The sequence below is a fragment of the Corvus brachyrhynchos genome, unplaced genomic scaffold (assembly GCF_000691975.1).
Source record: "Corvus brachyrhynchos isolate BGI_N302 unplaced genomic scaffold, ASM69197v1 scaffold262, whole genome shotgun sequence".
Taxonomy (NCBI): domain Eukaryota; kingdom Metazoa; phylum Chordata; class Aves; order Passeriformes; family Corvidae; genus Corvus; species Corvus brachyrhynchos.
The window spans coordinates 2,383,062-2,406,189 of record NW_008236626.1 but is presented as its reverse complement, the minus strand read 5'-3'; the positions used below and the strand labels follow the sequence as shown (position 1 = coordinate 2,406,189).

Genomic DNA, 23,128 nt, shown 5'->3' with positions numbered 1-23,128 from the left:
TTTGTATGGTCACTGGACTCATCCAGCTTCTTTTTGCTGTACAAATACTGGTACACAGCAAAATTTACTATGATAAAGCATAAATTCATAAGATCATTGAATGTTTGGACTGGAAGCAATACTAAAGACCATTTGATGCCTTAGGTTTTAGCTTTTATATTTTTCAGATCCTGTACTGCCTAGTATGTAACTCTGACACTTCATATAGCCTGTCAGCTACTGTTCTCACATTTTGGTTAGACATAACAAACCCTCTCTGGGCCTGAACTCAAGGACACCTTGTTGTCCCAGGCCCTGAAATAGGTAAACTGAGCCTCTGGACAGGGGGAGCAAACTTGGGGTAATGACATCATTGCCTGAAATTATCACTGGAGAATTAACCCTGATATGCAAATGGACCAAACTTATAAAAGTGTGAAAAACCCGTGACCCAGCGTCCATCTTGGGTGGAGCCCCTTGGGAGCTTCTGACTGCCCAAGGTGTTCCTATTGAAGGCACTCAATAAATACCTACTTTAATTCTCTTAATCTTGTCCAGCTTCTGTTTTCAGGTAGCCATTCCAAGGCATCACATCTACCATGGACAGGGACATCTTCCACTAGAGCAGGGTGCTCCAAATCCCATCCAGCCTGTCCTTCGACACTTCTAGGGAAGAGGCAGCCACAGCTTCTCTGGGCAACCTATGCCAAGGCCTTCCCACCTTCACAGGGAGGAATTTCTTCCCAAAAGCCCATGTAAACCTACCCTCTGTCACTTTCAAGCCATTCCCACTTGTCCTGTCACTCCATGCCCTTGTCCAAAGTCCCTCTCCAGCTCTCCTGGAGCCCCTTTAGGCACTGGAAGGGACTTTAAGGTTTTCCCAGAGCCTTCTCTTCTCCAGGCTGAACAGCCCCAGCTCTCGCAGCCTTTCTCCATAGCAGAGGTGTTTCAGCCTCTTATTGTCTCTGTGCCTCCTTTGGACTCACTCCAGCAGGTCCATGTCCTTCTTATGCCCTGGGCCCCAGAGCTGGACATGGCACTCCCAGCAGGGTCCCACAAGAGTGGACCAGAGGGATGGAATCACCTCCTTCACCCTACTGGTCCCACTGCTTTTGGTGCAGCCCAGGACACAGTGGCTTTCTGAGCTGCAAACACACACTGCCAGGTCATGTTGAGCTCCTTGTTAGCCAATTCTCCAAAGTCTTCCTTCTTCAGGACTGCTCCCAGTCAATGCTCTGCCCAGCCTGGGTTTGTGCTTGGGATTGCCCTGGCCCAGCTGCAGGACCTTGCACTTGGCTGTGCTGAACTCCATGAGGTTTTCAGGACCCACCTCTCCAGCCTGTCAGGGTCCCCTGGATGGCAGCCCTTCCCTCCAGCGTGCCGACCACAACACCCAGTTTGCCAACTTGGTGGTGTTGGGAAACCTGCTGAGGGTGCACTCAATCCCGCTGTTGGTGTCGACAGCAAAGATGTTAAACAGCTCTGGTCCCAATACCAACCCCAAGGGACGTGGAATTCAACTAGTTCTTGTATTTCCCCCTAACTCTGTATTTTCTTGTAAGCCAAATTGTTCTGGTAAGAACCCTTGACTGACAAGGGTTTCTACAAAAATGAAACACGCAGCTGTTGCTCTAACACAGTTATTAAAGGTGGCCTACATTTCACTCTGTTTCAGTATTAATTAAAGATCTTTTATTCAACCTTCCTACCTTTCTTCATTAGCATGGGTAGGCAGAACCTTCTCTGACAAAGCTGCCAACAAGTCCTAAAACTCTTTTGTTGATAAAAACCCATCACAAAACAGGTAACTCACTTGTCATGGGACATAAAACAAGCATCATATGATGCTAATTTTCCCTCTGCCACATATGACTTAGAAGTCTGTTGTGTTACTCTATTACTCCTCGAGGTGAAGGACTTCATTGCAAGGATGTTTGCTATTAAATAAGCAATTTAGGAAAGCTAGAAATCTGTATCCTAGACTTGCTTTTTAATAATTTCATAAAATAGGTAGAAAGAATGTAGAGAATGCAATTCATTTTTTATAAAGCTTCTTGTTCAGTTGGGAGCTGACAGCAGCAGCCAAATTGACTGAGGAAAAATGAGTTATGAGAAATTGAAGCTGAGGAATACAAACTGTGTGCTGAGTGTTATAAAAGATTCTCTGCTTACAAAGTGGTTCTGTTTTGCTTTTCAGAGGAGAAATGAACAGTTTGTGTCATAGAGAAACACATGAGAATAAGCACAGAAAAGTTTTGTGGGTGAAAACAAAAGTCATTAAGCACCTGGAGGCATTTACTGAAAAGAAATACCGAAATTAATATTATGTGGTGGTTTGCTGGTAAATGAACAAAACAGTCATTCCACTACACTGGATCAGCATCTACAGTAAAAGGAGAGGTTGCAGTTATTTAGAAGGGGTAAGAGAAGATGCATGCAAGGTAAATAGGGAACAGCGTGTGAGTGCAGAACAGGCTTGATGTTGGAGAGATGTAGGGAAGGAGGGACGACCAACAGACTAAGAGGAGACAAAGTCTCCAAAGAATTTCTTTTTCTGCTGAGACTTGACCACAACCTTGCAGCCAGCACCTGCCAAACTGAATGACAGCTCAGCCCACAGGCCCAGCAAAGCCAGGGGATAGAAGAGACCTACTGCCAGCTTCTGGGAGCCTGGGAGGGTGTTGTGACAAACACGTGTGCCGCGACAGCGGCTTTCACTCAGCACAGGGATTGGGCTGCTCTTGGCTCAGGACATGGGCTGGGTAGATGCTTTCTCAGTCATCAGTGACTGGCTGATTCATGCCAGGGAGAGGACAGCTTTCCTGCATGTGCGGATGTGGGCACTGGGGTAAGGGCACTGCCAGCCCTGGCTGTAGTGTTTCAAACTGTATTTGCTTCAACGCCCTGCCTGCCATGTTTGTTTGATGCCTCCCAGTCATGGACAGGCATCAGTAAGTCCCTATTAATCTATTCCCACCTCACAACATTCTTCCTCAGCCCCTTCTTTAGAATGAAGTTTTCATGCTGTTTGTTTATCTCAAACTGATGTACTCATTTGTTATTTATCACTGCAAGCAAGGCTGTATTTTAGGATATGAATTCTGGGCAGCTCTTGCCTGAGAATTTTGTACACCTTAAAACAGTAGTGCAGGGACTACCACTTCTGCCTTTGTGTTTGATAACAGTTGGTGCAAGACTTTCCCGAGTGAAAGCAGGGCACAGCCCCCCAAAGGCAGGACACAGCCCCCCTCCTGCTGCCAGAGAGTGCTTATGCCTGGAGGCAGATGCTGGAGCAGCAACCACTGGCACTGGGTGCTGCTCCTCTGAAGGATCTTCAGATTGCTTAAAAGAAGGAATTAATTATTTGCTAAAGCTGGAGGCTGGATTGTGGTTGGGACAGATGCTTGAGAGAATGTAAACTAGCTGGGCCCAGTACAGAAACTGATGGGAAAAGAAGGCTGAACTCAAATGAGAAAACAACCAAACATGAGGATAAGAATTGGGAACAAAGGAAATTGAGACAGGGTGAGCAAAGTGCTGAGAAAGAGTCTGAGAAAGTCAGGAATATTTGCTGATAAGGCCTGAGATTGGTGGCAGTGAGCCTGGGACACCAGCTGTGCAGGGTGGGCTGCAGGGATGTGGCAAGAGGGCTGGGACACTGGGGCTGGGCAGGCTGTGGGGGCAGGACCGAGGGTAAAGGTGGAGCCAAGGAGTCCCTTCCCACCAGGAAGCACAGGTATCTTGGAGAGCCTTCCTGCCTCCTTACCACGTACTTGGGAAACACAAGAACAATTTGTGTGTCTGTCCCCGTGTGTTAGGGACTATCTAGGCACAGACTGACTATTAACCTACACAGGGAGCTCCTGTTTTCACTGCTGCAATTCCAGTTAGAGAGCACTACAGGGGTCTGGGACTCATACTTCTGTTACACTTGAGTTTCCTTGTGATGGAATTAATTATTTTAGCTTTTGGGTTTGCATCCACTAAATTAAACATATTATTTTTTCTAAAGTAAAAAAAATAAATTAGAAAATGCCAAAGTTAATGTTTGTAGCTGCAGTCGTCATTCAAAGCTTTTGTATATATTTGTTGTGGTTTTCACTTTAACAACAGCACAGTCTCATGATGTTGTTGAAAGCTTGGATTCATTTCTTGTTGTCTAGGGATGCATCAGGGATGTGTAGGGAGGGAGCCTGGGTATATAGGGTCTGTTCACTTGTTGCAGAAACAGGAAAATTGTAAGATGGGGACTGTGGGGAAGATAATCTCATGAATGCTGTTGAGAGAATTGGGTTGTGTCTCTTCTTGCCAGTGGTTTTATTAATTGATTCTGGGCAAGTGACTTGCGCAAACTTTTCATGGGTGGTCACTAGTGATGTAATCTCGGGTTCTGGCTGAGTCAGCTGAGACATTTAGAAGTGTTGAGGACTCACAGCTGCAGCAAAAGTCAACAGGCGCTGTGCTTTGAACACTTTGTGCTGTGCAGCGCTGATTACTCTGAAAAGCCAAGTCTCAGTCCTCTGCAGACTTATAAATCAAACTCCAGAATGTAAAACATATCCTTAAATCTTGAAACAGATCTGAGATCTTTTCACATCAAGTTTGCTTCACCACTGTTATTTAACCTGTCCCATACTCTCTGTCTGGTGAGATAAAGAGAAATATAATTGAATGAGCCAAGAGTAAAGCTGGGTAGGATGTACCTGAATCAGAAACGAAGGCCATTTCTTTAAATGCTGATGCAATTGCTCCAGACAGTAAAGAGGCTGCCATTCCCTCAAGGGTAAGTGCAGCTTAGGCACCCATGTCTGCTGAGATAATACCCACAGCTTTGTCTGACAGCTGAGTGGAGCAAACTGGGATGGCAGCCTTTCCGCCAGCATCTAGGCTTGGCTTAAGGTCAGTTTTAGTCACTTGCTCTGCATGGGTTTAGTTTACCATTCTCACTGTTGGTAGCTGAATAGCTGATATTTTTGTAGGTATGAGTAGTGAATGGTCTTGGTGCATAACTCCAACTCTCAGGAAAAATTCTAGAGTTCGAGCACAGGAAAAATGTAATGTTGGTTTTCTCATGGTTCTGGCAAAATGAAGACAAACCTAATTTTCTGCAAGATGATCACTTTGTAATGTAATGTTCTGTTTGTTTTACCTTTAGTGAATGGTTTCCTGACAAATTTAAAGTCATGAGGGTACCACTGTGCTGGGCGGTGTTGCAGACCTGTAGGTAGACAAGTTTGCTGTGTTTTTTGTTTCAAGGATTGTCTCGGGAAGAAATTGCCTTCTCTGTTCTTAAATACCTCTAGGAATGTGTATTTCAGGACAGCAAGGACTTCAGCTGGGAATCTTTAGGAAGCTTTTGTGATTTGAAGAAGGTGATGAAAATTTCTGGGTGTTTGAGTTACTGGTACATTCCAAATGAATTTTCCTCCAATTAAAATAAAGTCAGAAAAGCTGTTATAGAAGGATTGAGCACTGGTAACTATTCATTATAATAAGAATAATTTTTCGTTACATAAATTATAAATTAACTACACAACAGCATTTTCGTGTTTATTAACAATTTGAAGTTCTCAGTTTCATAAAGGCCAGAGGTTGTTCTCTTATCAAGAGTATTAAGTGTGTAGAAACTGTAAGCTTCATGGATAAAGGAATGACAGTTTTTCTTTTAACACTGTTCTTCCTCCTGAAAGAAAATGATAATAATGTTCCCTGGCTTCCAGTAAATGCTGCAGCTGAAGCCAGCAGAGTATTTTTGAACACTGCAGTAAATGCTCCATAATTGCCTCTGGTGGCAAGTCCTCTGGCTGGGGAATCAGATTGGCTCCTGTAGTTGAATCATATAATATGATTTTCATTCAGTGCTGTAAATTGGCTCTGGACAGCTTCTCATGTCTAACCTGACTAACTGTTTTCTGGATCTCACTAGGCAAACTGTGTCATTCACTCTTACATTCCACAGTAGTTTAATTTGCCAGGCCAAAAATACGTAGAAAATTTTCTGTTGAGTTCAAGACACAACAATAATAAAGAAATAATAAATAAAATATTTTAGATTGATAGTTAGCAGAGAAAATATAAATATATGGAAAATTATAAGAATGAAGGTGTCTTCTGTGCTGAGACAAATTTAGGAAAATAGAAAGCTGCATTTCACAGTTTTAGAAACAAGCAGTAACAGCAGGGAGTTTCTTCTGCAAGATCAAGGCAGATTTATTTCTTACATCTTTACTTTTATTTCTGAGGTTGTGTAACTAATGTCATCCACAAGAACAAGAAGATGGGTTTGTTTTGATAAATCTAGTTTTCATACACATGGTAATTTTCATTTTGGCCGCATCAATTTTTACCCTTTGCACTACTTTTTATAATTGGGAGATTTCTTTTAAAAAAAACTTATGTACAGATTAATTTACTCTGGCAAGCTGTGTAGGAGTAAACTTAAAAGGTTTGAGGTTGTTTTGGTTTTTTGGTTTGAGTTTAGGTTTTTGGGGGGTTTACGCGTGTGTGTGTGTGTGTCTGTAGTCTCTTTTTCCCAGAGACATCACTTAGTCCAGTATAAACATAAATTAATAATTATCGATAAAAATGAACAGTATAACCAAAAAGGCATATATCTTTTATCTAATACAAACTTCACTGCAAAGTTCCTGTGTTGCCAAGCAAAGTGAAGACATTGCAATGTATAATCAGTATATGCATTCTTAAAGCTGATTGTGAAGGGGAAAAACAATCACAGAAAATAAAATAGCATAAAATCACAACTTTGACATAAAATATACTAATCAGATTTTTTACTGGATGAAATACTAATTGTCTTTTGGCTAACACGTGTTCTGTTTATTTTGCTTAAAATGATTGTGAAAAGAAGAAAGGATTTGAGGAATGTCTATTGTCAAATGACACAATCTGTTGAGAAAATATTTCAGGTGGCAGAGCTTCAACTACCAGAAAGCTACTTAGTTTTCCTGCTAATTTCTGGTGTTCTGCTTTTTTCTTGTCAGTATTTGGAAATATGCAGTAAAAACAGATGTTACAGAATGTACAGAGCTCTCAACAATGAATTAGATTAGAGATTAAAAAGATCTTCTTACCTTTTTTGTCAGTTTACTTCCATTTTCACTAACTCTAAAAGAGTAGTTTTGTTTTGCAACTTGACAAATGTAATGCAAATCAACTTGAAATCCTCATTGTGAGAAAATGTGGGAAGTGATCAGGGCTGGAAGTTTCTTGAAGTAATTGGAAGCCGATAGAGGGTGGTCAGGAGTGACCTTCTTGAGCAATAATTAAACAGCAATGTGATGTATTTAGGGGTCAGTCTTTCTGCGACCTCACGGAGCTCCTCAGTGAGGCAAATATTCTCTGTCTGGCTTGTTAAAAACTATTCCTACAGGTTTATATTTATCAGATTGAACCATTGGTGAATGATTGCTTTCACACAGCTACTAGAGAAACTATCTTGTCTCCCTAATAAGACTTCAAGCTTCAGGAAAAAAAAACCAAAACCAACAACAAAAACCTGCAATCCCAAAACACCCCCCTAAAAAACAATTAAAAAAAAACAAACAGTGAAGAGTGCTCAGCAGTGGTTTAGGGTTGAGTGAAGCTCTGAGCAGATGCTGTGCTGTGGAAGTGAGTACCAGAACTTCATCCTCTATGCAGCACCCTGTGGGATGGTCTCTTTGGAGCCTTCTGAACTCCTTGGGTGTCACAAAAATCCAGGAGTGGGATCCATGTCTCTGCTCTTCACTGCACCACAGCATCTCAGAAACACCAACACTCATGAACTCGTGTGCTGATTGAACAGGGTATGGAATTACCAGCAGGGACCTGGAAATTGCCAAATCTCTTCAACTTAAGGGCTCTGTTTCCTGCATTTGTGTTCACAGCCACAGGCCTGCATAGTGGTAAAATTCTTCCTGCAAATCCTGATCCCAAGTCCACATGACCCAGCAAAGTCTGCTGAGATGGGAAATTACCTGTCTAGTCTATAAAAAGAGCAGGGAGGCATTATTTTGTATTCTACCCCCAAAAGAGCTTCTAATTAACCTTTAACATCCTCACAGGTAATGGCTCAGTGGAGCTCACCTGGAGACTCCGCTTTTACATCTGGGCACAACGCAGCAGCAGTCCCTGCAGTCATGGAATTGCAGTGGGAGGGAGCTCAGAGCTCAGGGGGGGCTGCACCGCCCTCCAAAGATAAAATAAGGAAAATATATGGATGAGAGTGGCAGGAACAGTGAGAGGTGATGAGAAGGGCCAAAAATTCCCACCACAAATGTGGAGTATCACAGTGGTAGATGGAGAAACTTTGAGGTTTGGCAGCACAATGCTGCATTCTGTGTTCATGTGGTTAGGGAGACATTGGTGTTTTGTCAAAGGATGTTTTGTGAAATATCAGTCTGCGGATTTCTCTGGTGTTTCCTGTTTGTCTGTACTGTATTTAATGCAAAATTAACGTGCTACAACAGAGGTGATGGATTCCTAATGTGACTGCCACCGCAAATTCAGTGGTTACCAGCTGATACTTGAGCAACTGCTCAGCTGCACAGTTGTGTCAGCTGAAACTAAATTCACTGTGGTGTGTCAGAAGATCCAATGTCACTAGCGCTGCTTTTAGAATAACACCATGGTATCAGGGAGCATATCGAAACATCTGTTTTCATTCTGAAAGATGTCTTTTGGTGAGCAGAATTATCTGTGTGTCTTCCTAGGTAGATTTATGTTGACAAGTCCCTTCATTGTTGATAGGATTTTGTCTCTTGAAGATCTGCCCTCAGGTGAGTTGTTAAGAAGCAGGCCTGTCTATAGAACTACAGCAGGAGCTCGACTGCTAGACCCTGAAAATAAGCACCAAAGGGAACACGAAGGGAAACTCCAGTTATCACCTTATATCAATACAGGTGGATGGTTTACTGGCTCTCAGCTCTCCATTTCCTCAGGCTGACTCCATAAGAGGGACTTATAATGCCTATTATTAATTTTATTTGGAAGTCATTCAGGTGCTGTGATGAAAGGCAGCAGTATGAAAGTCTTGGAGGACCATATGTGTTCAGGGCTTTTATAGTGGTGGTAGTGTGGCTGGGGTGGAGGTTGAAGGCTGTCACTGTTAAAACAAGCAGTAAGCACAGACTTCTACAGTCCTCAGTGTCCTGCCATCCCAAAGCACTTTGTTTTCTACCTGAGGACTGAGGAGTGAGAGACACAAAAAGCTGTTTTCTGGGATATAGGTCCATGAGCACTTTCTGAAGCAGCAGGACTGCAGGGTTTGGCCTTGCACTGTGGCTGTTGAGTGTTTTGCTGCTGAATGAGCTGCAGGCCCTGACTGTGTGACTGCAGGGCAGCATTCCTCCCTTCCCCAGCCAGGGCACCTCCTATCTGGGGCTGCCTTTGGGTAAATACCTTGGTGCAGCTACCCAAACCTGTTGTGCGTGGTAGGAATAAAGCTTGTGTTTCAGATGAAGAGGCAAGAAAGGTGTCAGGGCAGGGATCAGCTTTAGCTCATATCTGTAGTGACAAGACCAGATTTTAAGTATGATTTATTCACTTTGAAAACTGAAAATATACCTGAGGCCAAAATGCATGATAAGATATCAGAGCCCAAAATGTGAGATGAATGTACAATAAAATGTAAAATAATGCAAAAAATGAGATAAAATAATATGTAAAATATGATGAGAAATACATAAAATAAAATAATGGTCCAAGTAGGTTTTTATAATCCAGTTGTTCTCAGTCCCTGGATTGATTGTTATGTGCCCTAGAAATTTCCTCCTTCCTAATACAAACAGTTCTCCCCAGCCCCAGGTTTTGTCACCGTGGTGGATGCAAATGCTCCTTCTTTCCCCCACATAGTCCTTAACCAGTTCCCTGCTTATAGGGCAGGAGGAAAACAAGGGTTTTGCCCTTCCCACCACCCTACACACAGGCTGAGTGTGTCCTGCCAGGCATGAGTGTGCCACAGGTTTGTGCTGCTCTGCTCTGCTCTGCTCACACATTCGCTCTCTTGGAGGTGGCTTTGCTTCTTGGGGGTTTGGTTCCTGGCAGCCTGAGCAATGCCAGCCCAGCAGAGCCCCCGACCCAGGGAGCAATCTGGCTCATCCACTCGCTCTCTGTGTGCCAGCAGGAGAGTCCCTGCCTGCCCCGTGCAGGGGGACGTTTGTGACACGGCTCAGGCAGGAGCTCGTGGCACTGTTAATAGAGCATGGCTGTCTCATTTGTAGGCTCTATTCATCTGACAGCTGAGAATTATCAGTACTGATGCTTCACTCCCTCTCTTTTTCTCCAAGGTAGTGATTTGTCTATGTTATGGGTAGGTAAGCTTGACAAAACATTGCACATTAGCAGCTGAGACAGTGTTTGAAATGGGAAAATTGCTAGCAAACTGCTCCATTAGAGACCCAAATAACAAATTCTTTCTTTCCCTCAATGAAAGGAAGATAGTTAAGGCCCAAATTAATACATCTGTCTCCCCAACTCTGAAGGGGGAATCACTCTTCAAGATGAATGGCTTCATCACTCCTGAGTGTGAGCTGGCTCTGCTAAGTCCCTGTTAAGCAGAGTTTTTTATCCTTTGTGTTTTGCCATCCTGGGTGTGAGCAATACAGGCGCCACAGGAGGAAGTGATGAAAAGATTTGCACCTCAGTGAACTTTGAGATGGATTAGCATGGGAATCTAAGTGCTTATTCTTCACCCCAGGATAGTTTTTCATCTTTACCTGCATGGTTTCCCCGTGTTTGTTTTGTTATGGTTTTTTTTTCTCTGATATGTTTACTTTTTGCTCTCATTGCTGCAAAGTCGTTTAAAAGAAGTGGGAAGAAGGAGGACTTTATCCTGCCTAGCATCATGTTATTACAAGAAAAAGTGGATCTGAATCCACTGGGCCCTCATACTTTCCAATCTCTGATGATATATTAGAGAAGAGAAAGGAAATTGTTCCTGTCCTTTGATGTTGTTGTCAAAGCCTCTAAAATAAAGCTCGGAGAGGCAGACAGAGCATTGCTGTGTGTCAGGAGGGGGGAGATGTGCACTCAGCTGGCAGCAGGCGACATGGCATGACCACACGGGGAACAAAGGAGGAACAAAAGCCACTGGGAGTTTGAACATGGCCAATTCATTTTATCAGTTTTGTGAATTCCACTTGGTGAGTCTCTTAAATAGATCTGAATATGAAATACCACAGGAGAATCGAGAAAAATTTTGTTGAGTTGTAAGAAACCTTAAATGGGAGGGGGCGTAGTAGTTTAAATTATCAAAATTTAGCCTTTTAGCACTGTGTGCCTTGTACAGATTTCTCAAATGTATTGTAAAATTATTTTATAGTATAATCTGGTAATACCCTCAAAAAAATGAAATCCCAGATGTTGCTTTGCACTAGCACAGATGGTTATAGTGTATGACAGCACTCCATAGTATAGGGATAGACCATAAAAACACAATTTTCCAAAGGTCGTGTTCTAGGTAACCTAGGTAATCTTATCTGATATAAAATATGGCTGTACATTTTACACTTTTTCACTTTTTGGAGGAAAAAATGACAACATTAGGTAAGAGTACTGGTTTTGACTTTATTTCAAAGATGGCACCTCTAGAGCAGTTTCCCATTATATGGTTTCTAATTAAGCCTTCATCACCCTCAAATTGCCAACACCCCTTCTGGCAGAACCTAGAGTTTCTTGAGATTTTTAATCCTCTGCTGTATTTGACTTGTCATGTATAGGCTAAGATGAGGTGAAAGAGTGAAGTATTAATACAAACAATGTGTTTTCTGTTATTTTACTTGTGTAACTGCATTGTGTTTTTCAGGCTATGTCTGCCATTCTATAACATGCATTTATGTAAAAAGTAAATAGAAGTTGGATTAGTCCCTCATTCTGGTAAAGCACAGGCTTAGTTAATGCAGCACTGGCCTTCCTGCTCCGTTTTGTGCCCAAGCTGGAGCCCCCCTGCAAACACACCCTAAGAGAGCCCGTGGTGCTCCTGTGGTACCATCTGCAAGGTGGAGTGCACTGAGCAGAACGTGTTGTGTGCAGTCTTTAGTCCTTCATTTGCAAAGGGCTTCATGGAAGAAAAAATTGTCAGGCGCTACGGTGAAAATACAGCAGCAGATGACAAGAGCCTTGTCCATCTATTTCTGTGCAGGCCATCTGCTCCAGATTTTGTAGGAGAGGGTGAAAGTTCACTAGGTAGCTTCAGAAGGCAACTCTCTAATAACTCCTGTTTCAGTCTTCCTCTCCATTTTTTCTAGAAATGTACTTTTTTTTAGTTTTATTTTTTATTTTTTATTACTTGGGACCTGTGGCTATTCCAATTTTGGACTTTTTTTTCACCCTATAAGGGTAGAAAACTCTGTGTGTATTTCCACCCTTGAGTCACTAAAATTGCCTCGGAATTTTGCTTGTAAAAAGCAACACGTCGTCCCCCCCGCCACCCCACATCCCACCCCACATCCCACCCCACATCCACCCCACATCGTTTCCCTGTAAGGACTGCTGTGCTACCCCGGTGTGCAGGATGGGTGGACTCCCAGTTTCCCCCCGCCACCCCACATCCCACCCCACATCCCACCCCACATCCCACCCCACATCCCTGTATTTGGGTTTCCCTGTAAGGACTGCTGTGCTACCCCGGTGTGCAGGATGGGTGGACTCCCAGTTTCCATCCCCAGGGCCAGGGAATCAGGCAGGCATGACCCTCTTTTGTTCCTAGAAGTGTCTGCACAGAAACACTTGGGAGGAGTTAAACACCCGACTGGCAAGCTGACAAAAAGCCTTTATGGGAAGAGTGTGTGCTGCTAATTCTGGTGACAAACACCCAACAATAGTGGCGTGCTGGAGCTCACAGCAATTTGCATTTCACTGTGGACTTGCCAGAAATGAAGCGTGTTATATTTAGACCAACTGGAAGGGAAATCTCAGACACTAATTCAAATCACAAAACAAGGAATAGAATTAACTCTGATCACAACCTTTAAAAAATAGACGGCTACAGAAATAAAAGAGGGCGAGCACATTGGCTGTATAAGTTGACTGAGCAAATATCAAAATATTTGTACTTAAATAGCTTCTTAGAGTATAAATGAACTGCCAAATTATCTTATTTTCAAGGGGATTTTTTTCTTTTGTTTATGAAAGCACAGATCACCAGAGGGATAGAGAGCTTGCACGTTTGCTCTCTACTATTCCCTAGTACTTTACAAACCTTGATTTACTTCTCCCTTCTCCCATTTCACTTTATCATCATTCCTGGTTCTAAATTTTTTTCCTCCCCTCTGCATTGCTGCAGCAACTTGGAATGACTAGAGTGCATCATTCCATCATTCCAATATGTTTTTGTATTTCAATTCTAAGCCATTTTCAACCACAGATTTTTTACTATTTAAACTGTTGCTTTTTATGACACTTTGGGGAAAAAAATACACAACGTTTCAATAATAACTAAGAGCAAGGTAAAACCACATTTTGGTCTCAGTCCCAACTCAGTAGAAGTTTAGCTCCACCATGGTCAGTGGAATTTGTTGTTTGAGGATCCACTTTTACATTTCTAATTGAGACAAACATTTAGAGTTCATCTGAGGAGAAGCCATTCCTCATAGCAGGAATTCAGGGAACTTGCTGACAAATACTCAAAAGTACTACTGGGAAGGAACAGAAATTAATCTCAGTGGTTACTGTGTGCAGTATCTTAAAGCTGCTTACATTTTATGTTAGTGATACACGCATTTATGGTACTTCATAAAGAATACTTCTTTCAAGCCAAATCTTGGAAATAAAACCAGCAGCATTTTCATGTAGTCTGGACCATATTTTAGAAAAACTTCAGTATTTGGTAGTTGGAATAGGAAGATGCAGGTTTTTTTTTTACTGTTTTAACATAAAATACTCCCCACCCTCTTAAAAATCTGAATTCATCTTGCAGAGAATTCACTTTGGTTTTTAGCATGTTCCCACGGGTTGTTGCTCCTGAACTGGTCTGATTTTATTATTAATCTGCTTACTAAGCTGTCACAGCCTAGACTAACTTTCAGTTTAGATAGCTACATTCTATTTACAACAGCTAGTCAGGGAAAGCATCTGTATTTTCTATTTTCTACCTTAACTTTAAAATATGCCTACTATTCTTTATTAATTCCATGAGCCTTAAAAGTGCAATTTCCTTAGCTTGTGGCATTTTTTCTATATCAATTTAGTGCAACCAAAGAGATTATTTCATTTTTCTAAGTCGTTTTCTCAGTATTTTCTCTATTTAGTGGACTTCAAAATAAAAGCATGTTTTGCATAAAACCCTGTAAAATTGCTTTATATTTATATAAAATGTGCTGTCGTATTTAATGTGATTCCTGTCCTGTAGCTGCGTAGTTAACATGTATATTGCTTTGTTTGTTTTCAGACGTTTGGAACAAAACCTCATCAAAATCATTCCCCCTGGAGCTTTCACCCAGTACAAGAAGCTTAAGAGAATGTAAGTTTTAATAAGACCAACATGCAAGAGCAATCATGAATCTTCTCGCTTCAAGTTCAATATCTTCATTTTAGAAACATATCGGCAATTCTGTGTTGAAATCACTGGGGATTGCATAAATCATCTCTTCAGAGAGTGAGCAACAATGGAATTTGGTTCAGGATGCCTAACAGTGCATGAAATCCTTAATAATGCTTAATTTCACTTCCTATTATAAACGATGTGATTTAATTAGTTGTTAGTCTGTTCAAACTTCAAATCTGCTTCTTCAGAAAAGATTTGAAGTTCTGGTTTTTTTTTCTCATCCGTTCTGGTGCCTGTTTGCAGCACGTCAGGGTGGCTGACCCCAGTTATAGCAGGAGTGACATTCTTGCAGAGCAGTGAGGATTTTTTTGTAGTGCCTTTGATGTCCTGATGTTGAAATGGTTTGACTGTTTAGAGGAAAACAAAGAAACCTGCTGGAGCTTGTTTTCTCTGTTGCTTAATCACCAGTAGATACCCAGATAATTCTTTCTTTTATTACCCCTTGTGTTTTCGCTTTGGATTTAAAAAAAAAAATCCTGATGTGTAGCAGTGCTGTCATGCAGATAACATGGGGCCTTCCCCCAGTCAGGTTTTTCTTTCATTTTTGAGTGATGTATGAGAGATGATGTGGCAGTTGCACGATGACACAACGGTAAACCAGGTTACCCCCACTTCAGCACAGTATGGAGATAATTGACATTGCCACCAGAGCAGTAACTTCCAGAAGTCATTCAGGCTTTGTAGCTCAGTGCTAATGCTGATGAAAGTGTCTTTGCAGGTCTTCTCTGATATGAACAACACTGGAATTAAGACACTGTCAGCTCATTTCACAGAAGACACTGGATTATCAGATAGCTGATGCTTTGGGAAACTGAAATGAGCTTTCACCATACCATTGATTTTAGGGCAAAATTGCTGTGTTTTCCAGTCCAAACTTAGCAAACTTCCTAGAGCTGAAGAGCTGTAAATATGGATCTTAATATTTAACAGGTCAAATCATCAATCTTAGATGGTCTCTATTCTTCTGTCTCACTTTCAATATAGCTGTATGTATTTTTAAAGAAGTACTGTATTGGATAGTAAGACGGTAATTTCAGTGAATAATGATGGATCCTTTTTCAGTGACCTAACTTGTAACTTTTTTATTATTAAATTCTAAGGTGTGACTAATTTTAGATTTTTGCAATGTTTTACTGTCTTTTCATTTTTCATTGATTGGCAAACCCTAGTTTTATGGGAGTTGACCAAAAAAAAAGTTCTTTAATGGGACTAGCTGCCCAATCCAATGTAGCACTTCCTATGTGAAATGATTAATGCTAGAATTTCACAGCAGAATTCCATTAGCAAGTTGTGTTAACAGCTTTTTGGGGTATAATTGGCATACTCATTGAGATCTGAACTCATAATTAGATAATAAGTTATTGTGCCAGATGATCTGTGCCAAAGCTTAGTTAATGCGACGGGATCCTGTGGGAGAACTTGGGACAGGTATTTGGGCTGCAGAATGTCCCATAACAAACATGTTTTGCCATTTGTTTATCCACCTGTCTCCTTGTTAAAGGTTTGTTCTGAGGCTCTGAATTGAGCAACAGTTCTGTTACACATAGTTTCATTGAGGACATTTGTTTCAGTATTTAAAGAGATTATTGACACCATCTTTTCAAGATTTGTTAACACAAAAATGTACTTTGGTGAAAAGATTATCTCTTAAAACAAAAGAATCATCCATCCTTTCCTTTAGAGGAAGGATATGTTCAATATCACCGAAGTTGTTGGCCTTTCTTCATTTCTGTCACTTTGATTTCAATGAGCAGTGCCATAGCAGGAAGATTGTCAATCCAATTAATGGAGGCCCTATTGGGGGTACAAATGAAGAACATTTATATAATTGTTGTTATTATTGCTATTAACTACTATAATAATATTTTTATATCATTCAGAGGATAGTATTAGCATAACCCTGTAAATGGTATTGTATTTTTCTCTTTCTGGTGAATAAATATGTAAGATAGTGATAATAGTCCTCATTTGCAACTCTGTACTCTCTGTATTTTGATTTTTTACTGAGCATTTCCTGCAAGATAATGAAGTTTCTTTTCCTTAACTAATTGGATAACTGAGATTAATTATTAAATTAGGTCCACTTGTCCAATATAATCTTGATATGACTTGATATTATTAGATCAAGATGATAGCAGAAAATGTATATTAATTCAAGTGTTATACTTGCATATAGCTGAAGTTTGCTGTTTAGAATGTCTCTTCAACAACTTCCAGGATGGGAGAGTTATTTTGGTGATTGAGTTTTAGTAAAGGAGCTGAAATCTATTTTGTCTTGAACTTAATCGTAATTGCCCACATCTCCTGTCTTTGCTCTTCTGAGGCTTTTAACTAACAAGTTTGTAGAGCAAGAGTAAGAACCAAGTACATGGAATAACTTTGAAAGATGTGGTTGCACCTCTCTAGCTCTGATGCTTGTAGTGGCATTTCATGTTGTCAGATTAATTTTACCACATTTTAGCAGAAAACACATTGAGATTTCACAGGCTTCCCAGTAGCTCTGTGGAGTTGCTACATTTTTAAGCAGCTTCTAAAAACTAAACCATATATGACATGGATTATGCTGAGTACTCTTGTCAAATGAGAACCATTTTCCAGTCCATTTTATATGTTAGAGATAATTGAGTAATCTGTTTTTAATGATGTTAGTCAACAAAGAGAATATTCAGCCAATGCTATTAGTTTTGCATTTGGCTGCATCTAAAAATAAATCTGTTTTGTTTCAAAACCTTTTACAGTGAAGATATTTAAGCCATACAGTCATGTGTTATTCAGCAACTTGCAGGGTATCCTTGCTCCCCTGGCACAAAGTCAAAACCAATTTATGTCCCTCACTGGTGACTGAGCACAGCCACCCTCCAAGGTGTGCAACAGCCTTTTCAGAGATTTCCACCGTGCTGTCAGAGGTGCAGGGAGGGAGCATGAGGTGACTGATGTCATCCCTGCCTGAGTGGAATCCTAATAATTTTATTACATTTCCAGTTGAAGAGGCACACTTCACCTGAGTGATTCAGAGATACCCTAAACCATGAAAATGAGCCTTATGTCATCTAAATTGTCTTAGTTGTGCAGCTTAGAAAAGCCTCTCTCTGGCTTGATGTAAATGAAACACAGAGTAGTGCAATCCTACCAGATCAGGCCAAACAAAGGGAACAAAAATACAAGGACAAAATTGAATCCCTTTCTCTCAGTCAAGTCAGAAGGAGATGGAACCTCCTTATCCAACAGCAGTGGAACTTGGGCTCTAATGGAAAGGAAATAATGTGTCTAATTATCTTCTAATGCTGATTGTAGTGCATCTGCATGAAGTGAGTGTCGTCGCCCAGCATGACATTTCTGCACATTCAGGCACCATTAGTTATACACTCATTAGCGTCCAGACATGGGGAGAGAGGAAGGATGGAAAGGTTGAGACGTAGCAAATCAGTAAAACAGTGCTGAAATCTTTCAAAAACTAGATGCCCCTTTTCAGATGCTTGTCATTGTTCAGCAAACTCACCTTTCATGTGGTTTTAACAGATTTTAATACATTCCTCAATAAATACACAGGACCGATCATTTCATCCTTCTGCTTACAGATAAAGAGCAGCAGTCAGTCTAAACAAGTTTCACTAAAACCTGTATAAAAATAAAAATACATATTCCTACTTTCACGGTGGCAAGTTTGGCTGCTGTAAGTTGAGCTGCAAAACCAAAACCTTCAATGAATTCTGTCCTGCTAGGCAGGATGTTGTCAGAGCAATTCTTTATGAGCTTTAAAAAAGAATCAAGCCTTAGAAAGGGACCAAGAAAACCAAACAAAAAAATCCCACTTTATATAGCTAGATTTGAAGAGTTAGAGGAACTCATTGAAATTTTAACCAACTTAATTTGTAGCTCAAAAGATGTAGAGAATGGAAAACCTCCTTACTTTCTGATTAGTAAGTTCTCATTCAAGTCATGTTTATTTAGAGTCTGCTTGGATCCATAGCATGTGCCCCAGTGGAAATATCAGTGAAGATGTACATGAAACGCTGTATTGCTTCAGCTATCAGTGAAGAGATTGGATGCTACTGGTACAAGCTGATGTCAGCTGTCAGGGAGTGCAGCAAGGTGGCTGAAAGTCATGTTCCAGCTCAGCACCTGGTTGAACTCACGGGCAGAAAATCTGGATGACAGTGACAGTCACGATGAGGCATCCAGCTCTGAGCACCTGAGTGCCAAGTGTAGTAAATCTGGCTCCTTGTATAAAGTTCCCGTGGCATAGTCTGTATTTATCTTCGTGTTGTTGGCTGGTTATGATTCAAATTGAAGAGTATTTTCCAAACCAGGAGCACACTTTACTTTAAAAATACAGCAGGCAATACTGAATCCCACTCTCACTGTAGCCAAAAAGGTGAATCTTGTGGGCTCCCTGAGAGGGTCTGCAGCACGCTGGGTGTCCCCGCAGTGCTGCTGGCTTCAGAGCTCCACAGTTCCCTTTCAGATGCTTGAAAGCTTTCCCCAGTGTCTGAAAACTTCACCAAATCCAGGCCATGGTAGATTTTGAGCTCCTTGTTTTCTCTAGGCCATTAAAGCCCAGACCCCAGTGGAACAGTGCCGAGCTCCCCATGGACACTGGTTGCTGCTTTGGGATCAGGGGCTGGGCAGTCTGCGTGATCCTCTGTACTGTTATAAAGTTGGCCTTCCATGCCTGCATTTAAACATTCAGACAACCCTTACGCTTTGGCATGGGCTGTTCCTCATGCTTGAGGGCCACCCCACAGGGTGGCAGAGCCATCTCCAGTATTAATGGGTCTTGGGATGGTTTTATCATCACTATTGTTCTTCATAAAAACCTTTTTTTTCATGTCCATAGAATGAAAGACAATATTAAGAAGCACGCTCTCTATTGAGGCTGTGGTCTGTCGTACTGACTGATGTTTTCTGATCCTTCCTGGAATTTGCCTATCTCTACCCTGACATAGTTCATCATTTCTCTGAAATAATATGATCATTTATTTCTGGTTTTATATCAGGTGTGTTCTTCCAATAAGCTACAGCTAAAATACTTTCATCAGATTCCTGTTTACTAACCTTTTTTTAATCCTTTTTTCTCTTTACAGAGACATCAGCAAGAATCAAATAACCGACATTGCACCTGATGCATTCAAAGGCTTGAAATCTCTCATTTCATTGTAAGTAGAAAATAGCACTGAATGGGCATTTGGGGAGAGCTTGCATGTAAGAGGAATAAAAATGATAATGTGCTGTCTGGGGGAACATATGTTTCTGTGTGCAACTGCCAGCTTGTGTGAAGTATCTGATCTTTTGTAAATGAAAAATTGGTGATGGAGTTTAGAAAGGAGGACTGTCTGCAAGTCTCTTGTAAGGCTGCTGACTTCTGCACTTCTTCAAGTCAGTGCATTATTCAATCTACTGTACATGTGTACCTGCAGACTGCTCCATGCACTGCTACTCCTCCTGGCACACGAAACCCTCGCCTTAGCTCAGACACTGATTGCTGCTGTTAATCAGGGGAGAGTTGGGGAAATACTTCCATACTGGATTTTTCTTCCATAGTAAAGAAATTACACTCTCTTGGGAGTTTTCTGGTTTATTTGTTTTTTGTGCTGTGGGGTTTTTTTGGTTTGGTGGTTTTTTGGTGGGTTGGTTTTTTTTGGGGGGGGGAGGTTTTGTGGTTTTTTGGCGGTGGTGTTGGGTTTTGGAGGTTTTTTTCTTCAAACTAGTTAGGGAAGGACCTAACCATAAGAAAAGGTGTATATGTCTTAGATAGAATTACTACTTTATTAAGCTGGAAGGGGACTAAGATACGATTTCATACAGAAGATAAAAGGAAGGTGGGATCTCTTGGCAGCCATTTGTTTCTTTTCGTAGAACACACAAAACTGATTTAGAACCAAGCTGAATTTACATGCAGCTGTGTTTCAGCCTAGGTACCCGCAGCACTAGTAAAACAGTTGAGTTTTTAATCGGTAAAATGAGCAATACAAGGTCAGAAGCTGCTTATTGAGGATAAATTAGAGTAGTGTTAGAAAGCCCCATGTTGAGAGAAGAGGGAACCACAACTAGAATGATATTTACCTGCGTTAATTTTAAAGACAGTATTGAAACAATTATCTCAATTATCTCATTATTGTATTCATATAACACAGCTTAGTTTTTAAAAACTGTAGTTTATTTCTACAAGCTGCCATATTTTTATTCTCTGAATACTGGATAATTCTGAGAAACTGAATGATTTTTTGACCAGAAGAATATCAGAAGGTTATTAAGTACTAAACTTACATGTTGCAGAAAACCTCTGAGCCAGAATGCAGAAGGGTTGGCCCTTTCTTGTGCCCTGAACCCAGCTGGGAGAATGCCAGAAATATATATTAAGTGTTGCTGGTGTTTGTTGAATAGTTCAGGCAGTGTTATTCAACATGCTGTGGAAATGGTCAAATCCCTCACTGCTGTCTGGAAACAGTTCAGCAAGAGAGTGACATTTACTGAACGCTACAGTTTTGGCTTAGTATGGAACTACTGCTGATGCTGCAGTGCTGCAGCTTCCTGGTCCTGGCAAACCTCCTGGTCAGGAGTGAGCTGGATGGGCAAGACGTTTCCACTGGGCTTGACTTTCCAAGGCAGAACTTACTCAGCTTTAGCACAGTTAATTCAGATACCCCCAGGTGGCCTCAGGAGTGTGGGATGAAACACATCAGAGTGGACAGAGAGGAAATGAGAATATAAACTGGGCAGGAATTTACAGTGTTTGGACTTGCATACAGAAGCAAGTGACATGACTCTGTATTCTCTGCCTAGTGATACTTTAAGTAAATGATGTTTGAATATGTTTATATCCAAGTGGGTAAAATGGTGCTTAAGTTAATGCCAGTGGGTTACAGCAGGGAGATGAGATGCAGCACAGCAAAGGCTGTAGCAAGGGAACTGCCTCTGAGTCTTTCCTTTGTTCCATGCTTGCCTCAGTTTCCCTCCACCAGAGACACACAAAGCTGCAACACAAAGTTGCTCCTCTCCTTGGCAGCCTTGTTTCTAGGACATTATCAACTCCAGTCTTGAAATTATCAGCCCCCTCCTCTAGGGTCAATTGTCCACTGTGCTTTTACTTTCTCTTGAAAGGTTTTGCCCCTGCTGTTCACTGCAGGTAGGTCTTACAAATGTTTTCCCTATGGTTGACAAGTCATGATTAGTTCCCTCATCTTCACAACCTGTCACCCAGACCTGGCAGGTTCCTCCCTGTAGTTCTTTCAGTTTCTGAGCCCTGGGTATCTTTATGGAGCAAGATATCTGCTGGTCAGCAGAATCTGGGTTTTTCTGAAGAAAGCTTCCCCAGGTTTCTACCCCTCAGAAGCAGAGGATCTTCTTTTGTCTGAACTTCACCACAGCCACCAGCCCAGCTCAGTCAGGCGCAGAAAGACAAATGCAAGAGAAGAGGACTCCTCAGAACTGCCAGCCCTCCCAAGGACACTGCCAAAGGGGAAAGAACAAGGAGGTAGAAATGAAGTGAGACAGTTGCTTGCCAGTGTTTTCCCTCTTAAGCCACTCAGTTATTTTGGTGCCCAAGGCCCCAGTAACTTTAGTCAGCTGCATACCCTGAAGGAACAGAGCTCTGCATACAACCTCAGCTCGGCTGAGAGCAACTTTTATTGTTCTTACACCTCAGTCAGATGTGATTGGTGCATACATTTTAATGAGACACCACCGAGGTTTAATCTCTGTGCAGAGCAGCTGGACTTTTCAGCTAGCTGAGTTCAAACCAGAAGAAAGGAGGGGAAAGTATTAATGCACAAATGAAAGTAAGCAACTTGGTTTCCATTAAAAATGAAGTGCTGCTGTACTGCCTAAAATCCTGGCTTTTTTTCCCTCTGCATTATTCCCACTTTGTGCTCGTCCCTCTGCTCCCTGCTTGCATGCAATCACAGTGCTCCTTTGGGTCTGGAGAGCCAGAGTGCTCCTCTGGAAGGCAGCCAACATTGTTAGTCTGGCTGCCTAATGCAGGCCTATATTTAGTGGGTTCTACTCTGCTTTCTTCTGAAGTCAGCTTGGCTTGGTGTTTCCAGGCAGAAATGCTTCTCAGAGTACTCTGCCTATTGTACTTGTGTAGAGATGGTAGAAAAAATGGTGTATTGCAGTTTTCAAAACATGGGAATGTTTATAACAGAATCTGTGTCCTCTAAAATGTATAAAACTTAAATGTTTTAAAAGTGCTAAGTGATCCATGTGCTAGCAGGTCATAAGTTTTTATTGTAAATCTATATGTTTTCTCTAACAAGAAATTCACCTATGGGAGTCAAACGGGTCACAAAATGTTTATACTTGAAGGCTGCCATTTCTGCCTTGGGTTTTCTCTGCATTTAGCAAAAAAAAAGGCATGTTTGTTCCTGTAGGGAACTTAAGACTTCTCCATTCCCCACATGCAGGAAAAAATCAGTTATTTTCTCGATGCCTCTTTTTCAATGGGATTTTGTTCCCTATTCGTATGACTCTTTGGAACAAGGAATTTCTAAAATTTGGGGATGCACGTAACTTTTTTTCCCCTGGTTGTTACAGAATAAGGAACCAGAATGGTTATTCTTTAAGAGCATTTTTTTCTTTTTCTTCCTATAGTTTTCTGGCCTTCCCTTC

The 23,128-nt window shown here is 41.4% G+C and overlaps 1 protein-coding gene across 3 annotated transcripts in view; it reads left to right on the top strand.

Annotated features, from left to right (window-relative positions):
- The window catches only part of SLIT3 (slit guidance ligand 3), a 470,081-nt gene that overhangs the window by 303,581 nt on the left and 143,372 nt on the right, over positions 1-23,128 (top strand). For all 3 annotated transcript variants that reach the window (XM_017726544.1, XM_017726545.1, XM_017726546.1), the window contains 2 exons: positions 14,366-14,437; positions 19,606-19,677. In XM_017726544.1, the coding sequence (XP_017582033.1) occupies positions 14,366-14,437; positions 19,606-19,677 (144 nt within the window). The remainder of the gene's footprint in view (positions 1-14,365; positions 14,438-19,605; positions 19,678-23,128) is intronic.